The sequence below is a fragment of the Acomys russatus genome, chromosome 23 (genome assembly GCF_903995435.1).
Source record: "Acomys russatus chromosome 23, mAcoRus1.1, whole genome shotgun sequence".
Lineage (NCBI taxonomy): Eukaryota > Metazoa > Chordata > Mammalia > Rodentia > Muridae > Acomys > Acomys russatus.
In genome coordinates, this window is record NC_067159.1 from 20688049 (window position 1) to 20705581 (window position 17533).

Below are 17533 nucleotides of genomic sequence, written 5' to 3' on the forward strand. Positions count from 1 at the left end.
CCCTGATGAGGTTGAAGACTAGATAGTTTAGCCTTTCAATGAAGCTTAGTAGGTTAGGAGTTAAGATGTTTTTTAGATCAAAATAGATGTTTTAAGTTAATAGAGATGAAATATGATAGATACTGATCTTTATTCAGTAATTTAGACCCGAGAAAATAGGAACGATGTTTACTTCAAGTTTGCCAAGTAAATTTAACTCTTATTGGTCATCTTTAGAAATACATACCAGAGAACTGGAGAAATGGCCCAGTGTTTAAAATCCCTGCCTTTTTCTGCAGATGACCAGGGATTAATTCCCAAGAACCACTTGGTAGGATCTATCTATGATTCCAGTTTCAGAGGATCTGATGCGTCGTCTGGACTCCATAGGCACCAGGCACACACAGAGTGCACAGACATATGTGAGGATAAAACACCCATGCACATAAATAAAAATAAGTGAATATTTTAAAGTATCAGAGTAAATTTATATATTAAATATATTTTAGATTTACTTATTTATTCATTCATTCATTTTATATCCAGATCATAGCCTCCTCCCTCCTCTCCTCCTGGGTCCGCCCTGACTCTTTCTCTATCTCCCTTCCCCTACTCCTCAAGAAAGGGGAATGTCCCCTTCCCCCCACCCCACACACACACCAACCCACCCCAGAAGATGAAGTCCCATCAGGACTGAGCTAATCCGCAACCACTGAGGCAACCATGTGGAAGTGATGATTGAAAGTAGGCAACAGAGCCCATGCCATAAACAGCACCCCCTCAACTCACTAGGGAACTCATAGGAAGATCTAACTGCCCATCTGCCACACATGTGTAGAGAGCCCAGGCCAAGTCCATGCGTGATCCTTGATTGGTGCTTCTGTCTCAGCAAGCCCCCAAGGGTCAAGTTTAGTTAACTCTGTTGGTCCTCTTGTGGCATCTCTGTCCCCTCCTGGTCCTTCCTCCTCTTCCTTTTAACAGGACTCCCTGAGCTCTGCCTAATGCTTTGCTGTGGGTCTCAGAATCTGACCCAATCAGCTTCTAGGTGGGGCCTCTTCGTGGGAGAATATGCCTGGCTCCTGTCTGTAAACATCAGAGTATCATTAATGGTATCCTGCATGGCTTTCTCCATAGGGTGGGTCCCAGGCTAGGCCAGGTACTGGTTGGACATTCCCTCGGTCTCTATTTCTGCACATCTTGTAGGCAGAGTAAGTTTCAGTTGGAAGGTTTTGTAGGTGGATTGGTGTTCCCCTCCTATCACTATAAGTCCTGGCTGGCTGGAAGGTGGTCTCCTCAGTCTACATGTAACCCACTGCTAAGAGGTTCAGATAGATACATCCCCATATCCTCCCTGTAGCCTGCTCTGTCTCAGTCTCCAGCTTCGATCAGAGATGCCTCTGCCCTTGGTTTCCCTTTTTCTCCAAGCCTTGTCCCCTCCCCACACTCGGTACAAGTGGGTCTTCTAACTGCAAAAGCAGGGCTTGTGTCTCACTGTGTTGCCTGCATTTGGATCCCTTTCACCTAACTGGAACACCTTTTCTATCTTCAGTAGAAGAAGATGTCCCAGTCCTACTACAACTTGGTATGTGGAGGAGAGTTGATATCCATTGGAGTTCTGCCCTTCTCTGAGGAAAAAAGAAGGGGAGTATAGAAGGGAGGGAACGGGAAAGGGAGGGACTGAGAGGAAAGAGGGAGGAGAAGCTCTGATCAGGATATAAAGTAAATAAATAAAAATAAAATAAAATGTTTAAAAATTGATTATGTTCAAAACTAATAGTAATTTCAATATAAAATAAGTTGGTATCACATCTTTTCCTTTAAAAGTTTCAAGAGAAAAACGAATCCTGTATAAAGAAATACATATCAGATGACTTTGTATTTTTAATATTGAAAAGTTTTAAATAATGAACTACAAACTAGGCCAAAAGAAATTTTAATTTAACTAGATAGCTAAACATTGTATTGTTTAGAAAATTTATTTGGAATCCTTCAAGAGTAAGTGATTCATATTACTAATTGTATAGATGTTTTATCATGTAAAGTAACCTTGAAGAATCTAAACGTGTAGTGCTTCTCTCTGCTGCATCCTGGACAATCTACAGGAATAAAGTATCCATAGTAATTTGGTATTAAAATATAAGGAGCTGGATAAACAACATACTGCTATCACAACAAGACTGTATAAGTACTGTTAACATCTGATGTGTTGGGTAAAATAAATTACATAGTGAACTTTGTGTTAAATAGATTTGGGTTTAGGTTTCTGAGAACTATTTTGATAAATTGAAGAATTTAAAGCAAATTATTACAATCAATACTAATTATATTTTTGAAAGCAGTGGTAGGTTTAAATTAATGTGCTTGGGATGGAGAACATTTTTGAGAAATCTATTTGTACCCACTGTATAATAACACACTGTCGCACATATCACAGCATACTGTCACGTAAGAAATATCTCATGTTCTTGGCAATAAAGAGCCAGCCCTCAAAAATAGTATGACATTTTTTAAACATAGAAGAAAATAGTGGTGTGAAATTACAGTCTGGTTATACCTCCTTAAATAGCCAGGTATGTGTTATACAGGATGATTAAAATACCACACATATGGAGTACTTAAAAGATTTATTATCTCATGAGACCCACTGCTTACATGAACAAAGCTGCATACATGATAAATATATGTGCATGCACTGCACATTATGTACATGAGCAGACGTAGCAGTTGGTGCTCTAAATATTATCCTAAATTAGATTATTTGGGGTAAGATTAGTTGAGCATTTTCTTATATTTAGAAGCTAATTTTACCATTAAGATTTGTTATTGAGAAATAGCAAAATGATTTGTATTGTTTTATTAAAATTTTTAAGCAAACAAATGACAACTGTGACATAAAATTCAAATGGTTTTTCTCTTTTTCTTTTATCTGGCAAGCCTTGATATTCAGCATATTTTGAATTAATTGTGAAATGGGATAATTGATAGCATAGATTTGGCAGATTTACTGCTTTTGATAATATTCTGAAGAAGGTGGAATTATTCAGATTGTAGTAATATATCTAGATTCTACTTCAAAATGCCAGAAGAAAAATCTAATTTTATTATGCATGTGTGTGTGTTTGTATGCATTTTTACAGCAAAATAATTATATTTATTGCATAATTCTGGTTATTTTTAACATGGTGTATGATTTAATTCATTGAACTAAAAAATAAGTTAGGGAAACATTAAAATTGTATAACCAGCATGGTAATTCATGCATTAATTTTAACACTAGAGAGACTGAGACAAGAGGGTTTTCATAAGTTCAAAGCCAGTATTGGCTACAGACCATGTTTTAAGAAAGAGAACGGGCTGTCTCATTGCTTAAGAGTCTCTGACATAAACTCTAGTGCCCCAGATTAGATCACTTCCCTTGGTGGGGAGGCCACACAGAGGAAGGGGAAGCAGGCCATCAGGATGAGACCTGAGTAAACTGTGGTCATATGGTAGGGGAAGTGGTCTCCTTCTGTCAGAGATCTAGGGGAGGGGAATAGTGCAGAAGATGGAGGGAGAGAGGGAAACAACAGGAAGAAACAAGCGAGGGGATAACAATTAGGACATTATCTGAGTAAATTACAATAAATTAATGAGCACCTGCCCCTCTTGTATTAGACTTTCTTAGATACCCAGTAACTCTAGTTTCCCGAAGATCCAATGTCCTCTTCTGCTTTGGCATGTACTGGCCATCACAGTGCACGTATATACATACAGGCTGTATTAGTTAAGATTACTATTGCTGTTATGAATTACCATGAACAAAAGCACTTGAGGATTTTATATAATTGGCTTTTGTTTCTGCATCCATGTTTATCACTGAGGGAAGTCAAGACAAGAACTCAAGCAGGGCAGGAATCTGGAGGCAGGAGCTAGTGTAGAAGCCATAGAGGGTTGCTGCTTACTGGCTTGCTCGTCATGGTTGGCACAGCCTGCTTTCTTATAGCACTTAGGACCAACAGTCCGGAAGTGGCCCCACATACCCACATACAATAAGCTGACCCTTCTCCCAACAATCATTAGTTAATTACATACCCTACAGGCTGTCCCTCAGCCTAATCTTATGCAGGCATTTTCTCAATTGAGGTCTTCTCCTCTTAGATGACCACGTCTTATCAAGTTGACATAAAACTAGCCAGCATGCAGGCATTCACATGTACATATAAAATAAAACAAGGAAAAATACAACAGTACCCTAAATCTTAAAAAAAAAAAAAAAAAACCAAGAAAGGAATTAAGAATAGTGCAATAAATATTAGAAAATTTACTCTTAAATGTAAAATGTAAAAGGAAGATTAATTAATATTAATCTTCATGTCTCACTAATTTGTAAGCACTCTCATTCACTAGTAGGTTCTACAATATTTTTCAATGATATTTTTATAATTCTTGCTAGTTGTAAAATATTTATAAATTATACTTTGATAATTGTACCATCTTTTCTTAACTTTAATGATTGTTAACTCTTTTTTATAGTTAATGCAAACTTTATTTATAAAGGACTCTTAAATTAGTTGTCTCATGCCGTGCGTTCATACAGAATCCAGTGTGTCCCTTCAGGGCTACAGGAGAAGAGCTCACAACTCGAAAGGAACTACTATAAGAGTTTCCAGTGGCTGAAAGCTAGGAAAAATCAGGACCGTTTTACAAATGAGCCATTAAAACAAACCAACCAACAAAAAAGATATCATTAAGTCTTACATCTTCATTTTATATTTATACTGGTTCTGGTACTTTGATATAGAAAGTTACCCTATCTCCTTGGAGAAATTTAAATAATGAATCATGGCTAATTTTTTTTTACAAAATTTGTGTGTGCTCTATATAAAATAAACCAATCATGCACTCTGTTTGCCTTTTCCAATTTTAACCCACAGAAAAATATAAAATTACACCTTTCTAAAAGTTTTATAAAATTTGTTATTTTTAATCATTCTTCTGCATAAAGTGGCTTTTCATATTTACCATACATATTGTCATTATTTATGTTAGCTTGACATTAAAAACTCTTAAGTTTTATTATTTTGTGTTTTTGTAGTGATGAATTTAGTCTACACTAAAAATAAATAGGATATGCTTGTTCTTAGTGTTCTACTTGGCATGTTATAGTCATGGGAAAATATATGTTTCAGACTCTTGACAAAAAGAAAGGAAAAGAAGAATATTAGAAAAATATAAAAGTACCATAAATAAATATTGACAATTATGTTTTTATGGAAAAAAATCAATACATAAGGGCTATTATACAAAAAGAAAGCATGCTTGATTAAAAAATAATATAGACCTTTCCAAAGAAGCGTTTTCTGAACATTGATTATAAAGTGGAAAAAGGTCAGTCTGTGCTAGGAATGTAGCTGAGCTAGTAAAATTCTATACTGAGGAAAGAAGATTGAGGTCCTGAGCTTAATCCTAGAATTGTGTATTATAGATAGCACACAAACTTGTAATCCCCGGTTTGGGGAGTTGGAGACAGAATCCCAAGATCCTGGTCTTGTGAGACCTTGCCTCAGAAACCATTGTAGATAAATCCCTGAGCATGTCCTTCACACACATGCAACATGTACGTCTCCCACATACATGTACATACACAAGATAGATTTTGGTATAAATGAAAGTGTTAGTCTGTTTAAGCAATACAAAAGCATAGCAGTGACGTACATTCTTCATTGTCTCTCCTGCTTAAGGAAGAGATTGTTCTTGGTAGCAGGCTACCAAGAAGAGACTTGATACCCTATGAGCATATACAGTGAGAGGAAGTCCCCCTCAGTCACAGACATAGGGGAGGGGAGTAGGAGAAAAGCAGGAGGGAAGGAGGAATGGGAGGACACAAAGGATGGGATAACTACTGAGATGTAATATAAATAAATTAATAAAATATTTAAAAAGAAGAGATTGCTCACATCAAATAATTGTTGAATTGGTTTCATATAAATATCTTTTAAGTTGGTTCCACTAGTCATGGTGGACTTGGAAGTTATTAAACCCATTAAGTTGAGAAAAGGAGACAAGATGCAAGACAAGTGAGAAACAGAAGTTACATTCCTTTTATATTAGGTACTCTGTATAAAGTAATTTGTGCCAACGTGCATATGTTCATGCCAACTTGGGTGGCTTTAGATGGATTGCTCTTTCTATCTTTCTTTCTTTCTTTCTTTCTTTCTTTCTTTCTTTCTTTCTTCCATCCTTGATAGCTCTTCCTTCTTACTCTCTTATTCTTTTCCATCACATGGGTTTCCTTTAATAGGTATGAAAATCTTCAAATCAAAGAATTAACATTATAAAAGCTTTAAGGAAGAAAAAGTCTATAAGAAGAGTGGAGAGCTGGCTTAATTCTATTAAATTTAATGGGCAGCATTGTATCTATGTCAAGATGTTAAAAGATATAACCACAATAATCATATCGTGTTCTTTATTTGTCAAGTCCTCAAACTGAGGAATGACAGGGCTTTTGTGTGAAGGAACTCAAATCCAGGAATATCTCCATTGTCTATGTCTGTGTATGTAATTATGTGTGTGTATATGCGCATTTGTTCCTGTGCTTGTGTATGCTCGTGTAAAACTGTGCATGTGTAACTGTGTGTATATGTGCCCATGTGTAAATGTATATGTGCGTTTGTGTTTGTTCACATATGTATGTGTATGTATGTGAGTATGAGTTTTTCCAGATTAGCAATTCATAAATTCCAAGGGAATAACACTTTACACTTTAAGTTTAGCTTAGAACAGTTAACTAAATTTGTGCTCCTAAAATATCTAATGTATAAAATTTACTAAAATTTAACATGTATATGATGATAGGATGGTTCTATCCTATCACTCCTGCCCATTAACCATAAAAGAACATGTTACAGGGTAAGGAAGAGTTTGATTTCTTTATTTTTTATAAGATTTCACTAGATAGCCCAGTCTGGCTTTCAACTTGCAATCCTCCTGCCTCAGCCTTCCAGGCTGTTTGTAGTTATGTACCACCACACCTGGCCTTTCTATGTGCCCTGTTCATATTGTCTCCAGAACAAGGTATTTTTGTGTGTTTTGAGTAAGATATATGTCTCATCTGCTTTACCAAAATATCTGCTATACATTGAAGGATAATGACAGCTTTACACAAAGTAACCTTGGTGGCCCTGTCCTCAGCATGTGCTACTAAGGTCATTTCCAATTCAATTAATGTGCATTCGTGCAGTCGTTCTTACATATCTTAAGCCAGGAATATAATTTGTGTTAATTCACCCTTCTCACTCATGCAAACTTACTGAGGTTTAGCACAAGTATTTTTTTTTTTAATGCAACAGATTGGAGTGTATCTTGGAAGGCTGCTTCCATCTGTGAAAACTGTCACTGGAAAAAAGGAAGAACACTTTAAAATAAGTCCACCAGCTGCATTGATAATCTTGTAGTGATACAAAGGCCTGAATATGGTTGGACTATTTGTGAAATTAGTTATACCAGATGACGTGAGAGCAAAGGGAAGGACTTTTCAGTTCCCAATAATGCCTTTAAAAAATCATTAAATTGTAGAGAAATGACACTAATGCAATTTCAAACTATAAAAACTAAAGTATTAAAGTTGGAATTGTCTTAAAATTAACTAAATGGCATATGTTGTACTGAAAAATGTGCCATTAAAACACTCAGGTACAAACTGTTAATTTACAGCTGGAAAAAATACAGAAGCAAGCTGGTAAACTTTCAATGGCCAAACTTTTGTGTTAGTTTAAAAAATAACCTCATTTCAAATACCTTCTTTTCTCTCAAAGTTTTGAGCATAGAAGTAAGTTAGCCATCCTGAGTTCTACAGAGATACCCATTATTCCAACAAACAATCAATCAAAAACAGTAACAACAACTACAAAAAAAAAACATCAAAATAATAAAAATAATATAGTTCTTCTGATATATATATATATAAAGAAACAGAAAAAGAAATGTCTGCACCTAAAAAGAAATTTTCTTACATCTCTTTGATGTAGCCCTAGACATTTTTCTTTACATGATTAAACAAATATTAAGCTGTTGTTACTGATGAAATAACACAAAGAAGGGGTTGGAGTGGTGTCCATCTTCTAGTAAGGGTCTACTTAGGTATCTGGGAAGTGACTTCTCCATTTACATTTTATGAGGTTTAAGACGTAAACCTCTTGTGTAGGAAGAGGACTGGAGAATCACCTCACTTGATGGAAAGAAAGAATTGGTATTGATTGCGTGGCTCCTAGGGAAGAGTTGAGAAGGTATGGCCTACTTGAAGGGATTCTGAGTGCCTCTGCTGTGAGTGCTCAGATCTCCAAACACTGGACTGATCTGGGACATCTTGAAAATTTCACCAGAAGGTGGGCGGCAAGATGACTTTTGTCCATATTTTAGTTTTTGCACCCACACTCATTTCAAAACCACCTTTCCGGTTCTCTGATGCACTCTGATGCTTTTCATTTTCTAGGCTGGTTCTGTGCGGGCCCTGAGACATCCTCTTTTCCAACTTCCTTTCTGAGAATTTTCATGTGATCTGTTTAGTAATATTTTTATTCAATCTCTTAAACACCTGAGTCCTTCGTGTAAAAAATTCAATTACACTGGACATGGTGTCATACACCTTTAATTTCAACACACAAAAGCAGAAGCAGGTAGATGTTTTTGAGTTCAAGGCCAGAGTTGTCTACATGTGGAGTTCCTGGACAACCATGGCTTTATAGAGAGATCCCGTCTCAAAAAAAAAAAAAACCCAAAATGAACAAAATGAAGACCCTTTAATTAAAAAGCTTCAACTAACCATCTAAGGCTATAGGTTGGCACCCAGGGTTCTCCATAATATGGAGCCAGCACAAATTTCAAGTATGTCTTCTGGGCATCGTATCCTACGTCAAATGCTGAGTCATCACTCCAATGCCTACTGTGAACTTTTTAAAATATTTACCCACAGCAATTTTGAATGATTTGGTTGTAATTATCTCACACTATTGAACTACCACGTTAATATACTCTAGATACAAATCTCTTTTAAAGATTTGCAAAGATTTTGTATATTTTAATTCTTGGTATGTCCTTTGAAGCAAAGTTTGATTCATACAATTTATTTCCCTTTTCCCTTTGGTACTGAGCTTCAGTTGTCACAGCTTAGAAAGCATTGGCTATTCCAGTTTAGTTATAATTCCTGAAGAAAAGGCCATAACTAAAGAAACCATGCAAAAAAGATACCTAATAGAAATCAAACAAAGTGAACATAACAGACTATGGTCTCTGGTTTACAATGAGAACTCTCTCTCTCTCTCTCTCTCTCTCTCTCTCTCTCTGTGTGTGTGTGTAAGTGTATGTAAATCAAAATATGTGTTCTACCTAAATCAACACACTGACATGACATTTTGTAGTGCAATGGGTAGAGAAGTAGTACACTTTAGAATGAATCCTATTTTAACTGTTCATTTGCTATTTGCTATTGGTCAGCCAATTACATGATTTTTATCCCTTATATTCCATAGTTATTATTTGAACTTTATACCAAAGTTATACTATATAACTAGAACATATAAGTTGATTAACTCTTTTATCTTTTAGACACGTTTTTTTCTGAGGAGACAGGCAAAATTAAGCAAATATTTTAAGCCATCATGAATGCTGTTAAAACCACAGTTTTTTTTTTTTTTTGTATTTAGGTCTAAAATGAGATTTCTTTCTTTTATAATAATAGAGTGGTCTATATATTGTAGTGACAATCTCAATCATTTTACCAATTTTTTCATCTTTTTTCTTGAGTTGCTATCAACATTATTTTATCCATTCTGTTCTCCTTAACTTACAGCTGACACATTTTTAAAAATTCATTGTTTATATTAATTTCCAGGTGTAATCTTTTCTCTCTTAATGCATCCAGAATGGATTTTTATTGTATTCAAGACATTTTCCACAGTGCAGTGTTAGAGATGATCAGAAGGAATCAAATGTTGTCAAAGTGCTGAAGATCCACTAAACAGAAAAACGATGACACTGTCACAAATAGTCACAATGTGTATGAACACATAGTGCCACTCTTCACTCTTTGTGGACTCATGGCCCATTTATTCTAACCATAAAAAACCCAATAGAGGAAGACGATGCTCCAACATTATAGGGAGATTTGGGTGACTGCTCTGGCATCAACCACTGTTCCTGCCATTTTCTCATGGTGGAAGTTTGCTTACCTGCACTTCCTGTCTACTCAGATAATTTTATCCTTCTGAAGTCTCTGATGGGGTTTAGTTTTACTATTAAGTTTTGGGTTAAGATGTTTTTTAGGTCTAGATAGATGTTTTAAGTTGAGAAAGAAGAAATATTATAGATATTGATTTACATTCAGAATTTTAGATGCAACAAGATAGGAAAGATGTGCTTTTCAAGGTTTCCAAATACAAATAGCCAAAACGCTATGAAATTAACATTTATATAATTCCTGGTTGTTTCCTGTTTCTTCTTTCGGTAGGTAGTTTATTGTATATATGTGTAATAATTAAATGTATATTTACAAAATAAAGAAGTCAAAAAATCCAACATAGATTTCATTCTAATGAAACTCTCTAGTTTATTTGAATTCTCTTATTTTTGTCAAATGCCTTTTATTCATTGATGGATTCCTTCAAGACCTTATTTGTGTTTTGTGTTATGTCTCAATGGACTTTTCCTGGCTATACTGGTTTACAAAACTTTCTAATTATTTGCTTCTTTTTAAATTTTAGTTCATGATTCCAACCACCTGATTTGTGAACAAATTAGGTTACAAAATTATTGAATATAAAAGTATCCTAAGCTATTCTTATAGACTTCAAACGTGGGGAAATGAGTGAGGTGAAGAGCGTTTGAGGTCTTGTCCAGGAGTCTGTAATAAGTGCCTATCTGAAATTTGGTTAGAGGATGCAGTTGAGGGACATCGATCAACAGAGTGTCTTGAAAAGTACTGCATGAAACAAGACAGAGAGCTCTATTTTCAATTTAGCCCATGTGGAAGTTTATCACATATAACTTTTTCTTGTTGTCTTAAAAGCTGAATTTTCTTTTTTTTTTTAAACTTGTTTAGCCATGCTCCTAACTTACCTTTGGTAAAAATGTAAAGAAGAGTTTAGGGAAAGCTATATTAATATGCATAGTGAACCATGGTCTTTTAAATGCTAAATAACTGATATTGAATAACTACACTCTTATTAATACATATGCATAGAATTTCCTGTTTGTGTGGTACTTTGTTTTTGATTGTGCAATTGTGCAGATATCAGATGAAGAACAGGGTCACAGCATATACATATTGAACTTTAATGCAGTTTCTTACCAGAATAAATATATAGCATAATTATATACTTAAGGTAAAAGTATGCCATAATAGAAATTTTGGTTTTAATTTTTCTCTATAGAACTACATGGTGCCGCTAAGCTGATTTTTTCTGATAATCCTCTTGGTCTTACTTGTGGAATGGTTTGTCCAACATCTGATCTCTGTGTGGGAGGATGCAACTTGTATGCTACTGAAGAGGGACCATTAATATTGGTGGGCTGCAGCAGTTTGCTACTGAGGTATGTAATGATATGCTTACCCTTTTTCTCCTACTAGAAAAGCAGCTTCGATCTAGCCAAAGTACAGCTCATTCTCTACAATTGTGGGGGTGGGGAAGGGACTTTCTCTGACATGAACTCTGGTGCCTTCCATTTGATCACTTTCCCTTAGTGAGGAGAAGGACTGGTGGCACTCAGAGGAAGGGGAAGCAGGCTATCAGGATGAGACCTGATAGGCTGTGACCATAAGGTGGGGGAAGAGGTTCCCTTTTGTAAGACGTCTAGGGGAGGAGTATAGAGTGAAAGAGTGAGGGAAAGGGGAACAGAAAGATACAAGTGAGGGGATAACAATTGGGATATAATCTGAGTAAATTATTTAAAAATAAAGAAATAATGAAAAGAAAGGAGAAAGCTGGTTCATAAAAGTCCCTTTGGTTTTTTGTTGCTACTCAATGATGTGTGTGTGTGTGTGTGTGTGTGTGTGTGTGTGTGTGTGTGTGTGCGCGCGCGCGCGCACACGCGATACAAATGTGTTGTTTTAAATCAGTATCTTTATACAAAACTTGGATATAAAAATGAAAGTTTATAAACCATATGTCAAATTAGTTGTAATCCCAGCAGGTTATTAAAATAACTTAGACTGAAAATATCTAAATTGGATGATCTAGAAATAGAATTTGTTCATTAACTTTACATTGAAGTGTAGCATGGAGATCGTATTAGAAAAAAGGGCTATATTCTTTAGCTGATAATTTTCCCCTGGAACTCGCTCTGATCTTTATGCTAGAATATATTTCAGCAGCACTTCATGCTATTCTTTGAGTGATAGAGGTTGGGGAATTTTCAAAAAACCCTGAAATGGAATAATATTCTTTAACAACATTAAGAGGATAATTAGATTATGTGAGCTTATAGACTGAAAGGTACTCTGTTATTTGTACGAAAAATGTTTAATGAAATGAAAGGTGGCTTTTTGTCATTTGTCACATAAACTTTGGTCCTGGCGTTCTCTTTTATAAATCCTTTGTAAAATGACTGATTCTCTGGGACATCTTTGATGCTCTCTGGGGTCTCCTGTTTGAAGGGAACTAGCAAGTCAATTCTCATGTATCATTTAAATGATCAGCTTATTGGAAGGTTACAGTAAGATTTTATAATCTTGAGGGACTAGTTGGCTAGAAGACTAAATTAAATGTCTGTCTATGCTGGACTTTTAGTTAAATGACTTACCTCTCTGGTTGTTTCAACTGAAACACAATGTGCTCTTTCCCTTTAGAGCCTTTCCCATAATATCCTCAAGCTTAAGTCACTCTTTGGCTTTAGTAATAAATCAGGGTTATTCCCTTCCTGCTTTCTACAGGTTAATTCTGTGGAAAAGACCCCTGAGATAAAGAAATGGAAACAATTTGAGGTTGTGAGTTGATGCAATAAATTCTTGGATTTAATTCCTTTCTTATCAAATTAAAAACTGCATTAGGCTACCTGACCAGTGTAAAGTATAATCTCTACAAACTTGTAAAAATCCTTAGTTTGATGGCAAAGATTCACTCGGATTTCTCTCCGGATTTCTTTGGGGAATCCTTTGCTTTGTCATTAAGCCAGGGTAAGCTGCACAAAATGCATCCACAGCAAATGAAGAGACATATAGTATTACATGAGCTGAACCACGATTCCTAAACAAAATGTAGTGATAGCAGTAGTTTTTCAGGGATATGGACATGATCTGACAAGTAAAACAGAAGCCGAGAGATGTAGAGAAAAGGGGGGAGATGGCGAGAGGGGGGAGAGAGAGAGAGAAGAGAGAGAGAGAGAGAGAGAGAGAGAGATGAGAGAGAGAGAGAGAGAAAAGAGAAAGAGAGAGGCTGCGGCACCACACAGACAGAGACCGAGAGAAGAAAGACACTATAGATAGAAGTGAAGAGACAATGCATATATGATGAATCTCTTTTACTTGGTGTTTAATAATCTCTTACTTCACAGACTATTTATTATAAGAACTTCCATATTGTTTTCCTTGCTATATAGAAGCCATCAGAAACTCAATAAAAATCAAGTGTACACACATATGGACTCTCTGTAGCCTTACCTATAACGAATTGAATGGTGAACAAGGGGCACCTTATAGTTCATTTCAAGTGAATAAAGAAAATTCAAATAGGATGTGTCTTTGTATTTTATCTCATTCTGTTTTTTGTAACTCTGTTTTTATAATAAAAAACACACAAGAAAATTCAAAAAGTACATATAAAGGCTTCTATTCATGATTTTTATGTTGACCACTTTTTATAAAGTCCTGTATTTCTTATGTCAAAGTGGGGTTTACTTAAATATAGCCACCTTTTGAGATGTTATGAAGTTACAGAAGCATGAGTTCTGTGAATACGTTAAAATTTTTTTGAAGGGCAAAATATTCTTCTTTTTCCCAATGACTAAACTATGGACATGAGATTTTACTCAAGGAGGAACGCGATGCAAATGATTTTACGTTTTGATTGATAAACAATCTTTGTTTTTGACCTTTTAAGAAATACAAGTCAATATTTCTCTACCAAATTAAGCAAGGTTAGAAAAGCAAACTAAATAGGAAAAAAACAACAAAAATGAATTGTCTTCCTATATCTTATAAATGATTTTTAAAAATAACTATCCAGTCAGGTGTTATTGACCGAGTCTGTATGTTCTGCTTTTTCATTTGCACATAGGTGGGTAATTTGGAAAAAGAAGGAATCACACCCAGCTAAGCCTGCAGACAGAGCAGGAAGATGGCTTCTGTTGTGTAGTCCTTTGTTTTCATTTCTCTTCAACTGTTTGCCATCTTAGCCTTTGCAGTGTGATGACTTAGCCTCACTCCAGATGCCTTCGTGCATCTGTATTATTAGAAAGCTACACAGAATGAGTTCTTATTCTGTTGATGGCAGATGGCCTCATAAACACACTAGAATCCTTTAACAATATAGGTTCAATAAATATCTTAGCAGCATTGATTTAGTGTTGGTATTATCAATTTTAGAGCAGTTTATAAATTTCTGTGTATAAATAATATTTAAGTATACATTATGTGTTAATAAAACAGCATCAACCACAACCTATACAAACTGTAGGTACATAGACATATGGTAGCATTTCAGGAAGCAATAACTACCCATAATTGTTGTATCATGGTGAAGGGATGGGAGCTGTACAACCTACTAGCATTCTGAGATTAATACTTTAACTTTCAAGATTCACATTGCTTGTTTCTACTAACATTAGGTCATGTTAGTATAAAGTGTCGATGGGAAAGTGTCCAGACCCAGTGCTCCCATGATATTCATTTTTGTTATATCAGCCTTCAAAATGTTGGTAACTAACAAAGCATGCCCTATAGATGTTTTGATATCTTGGACTTGAGAAAATGAAGGGCCGAAGTGATTGAAATGATAGTTAATACTAAACAAATTCTCTGATGCAATATTGGATAGGGGTGAATGAGTCCTGAAATTACCCCTAGATAACTTTGCTGGTTGGTGACAACAGGCTTCATAGCAATCTAGGTTTTGTGGTTCTAGGGTCAAGCAACATTCAAAGAGCCTTGTGGATCAGGAGTTAAGCCTCTCCTGATCCAGGCACCATACCTCACCGCTCCTGTGAGATAAGTAGAGATTACCTGAAAATTAAAATAGGCTCCTTAAGACTACTACACATATTCAAGTCATTTTATTTTCTGGTGCATATGTGAATGGTATTTAAAAGCTTTCCCATTGACCATGGAAGTATCATTCCACAACCAGGGAGAACTAAGCTTATCTTAAAAATTACACAAAAATTTGCAATAAAATTCCAATATAGGAATTTTAAATGGGCCTTATGCATTGAGGGATGAAAAACCTCACTTTTTCTATATTTTTACACTGATTTGAAAGTCTGAGGTCTGATTTTGTAGTAGCTGGGTAAATTCATGTAAACTTTAGCACACTGATGATAAATTTTATTAAATTAATGAATAAAGCATACTAGTTCATGGATGTAATTTAAAACTGAGATACATTATCAAGATTACGAATAACAACCAATGTTCATGACCAATATCTCATACAGATAATTTACAAATAGGCTTTTGGTTAAGAATAGTTGTGAGATTAATGAGATCTAATTGGGATGAATCTGAACTACTTTTAAAAAGTCTATATTTTCATAAATACATTAAAGGAATATAAATGTAGTGTACAAAAAAGATATGATGTTAGCATGAATTGTTTCTGAAAAACACACTATGAATTAAATTCAAACCATTCATTTTACCCAGAACGATAGCAACAAAATTAATGAATATAATATATACACAAAACACAAAGCTGAAAAGTAAAGGGATGGGAATGGTACAGAAGCATTCAGCTTTAAAAGGGGACTTGGGTTACTCTCTTATTAATCTCAGTATAAACAACCAGAGATGCTGAGGTGGGTGACTGGCTTTGGTATAAGTTTCCAAAGACACTGACGTGATAAAGAACAGACTCGCTTATCAATGATGTAAGTTTTAAGGCCTGACTAGGCATGATGTCCTTTGTTTGTAATCTCAGTGTTTTGCAAGCTGAGGCTAGAAGGTTGTTGTGAGTTTAGGGCAAGCATGACAAACAAAGCAAGGCTCCATTATAAAGATCAACCAAGTATTTTTGATCTTAGCCATTCTGACAGGTGTAACATGGAATCTCAGAGTCCTTTTGATTTGCATTAGGATGTGGAGAAAGGGGAACACTTCTCCCCTGCTGGCAGGAGTGCAAACATGTACAGCCACTTTGGAAATCAATCTGATGCTTCCTGAGAAAATTGGGAATAGTGTTACCTCAAGACGTAGGCATACCACTACTGAACATATACCCAAAAGATGCTCCACCATACAAGGACATTTGCCTAACTGTGTTCAAAGCAGCTTTATTTGTAATAGTGAGAATCTGGAAACAACCTAGATGTCCTTAAACCAAATAATGGATAAAGAAACTGTGGTACATTTACACGATGGAATATTATTCAGCTATTAAAAACAAGGAAATCTTGAAATTTGCAGGCAAAAATATGGAACTAGAAATGTTCATCCTGAGTGAGATAACCCAGACCCACAAAGACATGCACTCATATATACTCACAGGAGCCTATCATAGTTATCCTCTGAGAGGCTCCACACAGCAGTGGTGAGACAGATGCTGAGACCCGCAGCTAAACAAAAGGTGGGAGCAGGAAAAATATGGGAAAGGATTGAAGAAGGGAAAAACAAGTACCCTACAAGAAAATCAACAACATCAACTAGCCTGAAGGGGTACAGGGACTAAAGCACCAACCAAGAGCCATGCATGGGCAGCACCTAGGTCCTCTACACATATGTGGTCAATTGGTGGCTGAGTCCCCATGTGAGTCCCCTAGTAATGAGATGAGGGCTGTCACTGCGACAGACTCTGTTGACTGGTTTATGATCACTTCCCTCTGGTAAGGCTACCTTGCCCACTTTAGTGGAAGAGGATTCTTCCAGGCCTGATACTACTTGATGTGCTGGGGTGTGTTGGTGGGAGGGAGGGATCACTTTTTCTGAAGAGGAAAGAAGGGAGGGGAGATAGCTGGAAGAGAGAGGGAGGGTGGGACTGGTGGGAGAGGGGGGAGGGGGCTGTGACTGTGATGTAAAGTGAATACATTTAAAAGATAAAAATAAATAAGTTTAAAAAAATAGAAAAAGAAAAAGCAAACCACACCAGATCCAGCTTGCCTCAGAAGTAAACACAGGATAACAACATGGCAGTGGGGTGGGGAGATGACATAAGCCTGTACAGCCTGAGTGATGGGCACATGCCTTTAAGCACAGGAATTTGCTTCAGCAGTGCCTTGGTAAAAGTATTTGTCTAGCATATCCCTTTGAATGCATTTTGACATTCACCACTTTGAAGGACTGCTTAGGGTCTTTCTTTAGGGTGATGAAAATAAAATGAATGAAAGACAAAAAGCCAATGATAGGTGGTGAATATAAAGATTAACCATAAGATTG

At 35.9% G+C, this 17533-nt stretch overlaps 1 protein-coding gene across 1 annotated transcript in view; it reads left to right on the forward strand.

Annotated features, from left to right (window-relative positions):
• Dpyd (dihydropyrimidine dehydrogenase) overlaps positions 1 to 17533 on the forward strand; it is an 877326-nt gene that overhangs the window by 207179 nt on the left and 652614 nt on the right. The window contains 2 exon segments of the mRNA XM_051165995.1: positions 11391 to 11507; positions 11510 to 11544. Of these exon segments, the coding sequence (XP_051021952.1) occupies positions 11391 to 11507; positions 11510 to 11544 (152 nt within the window).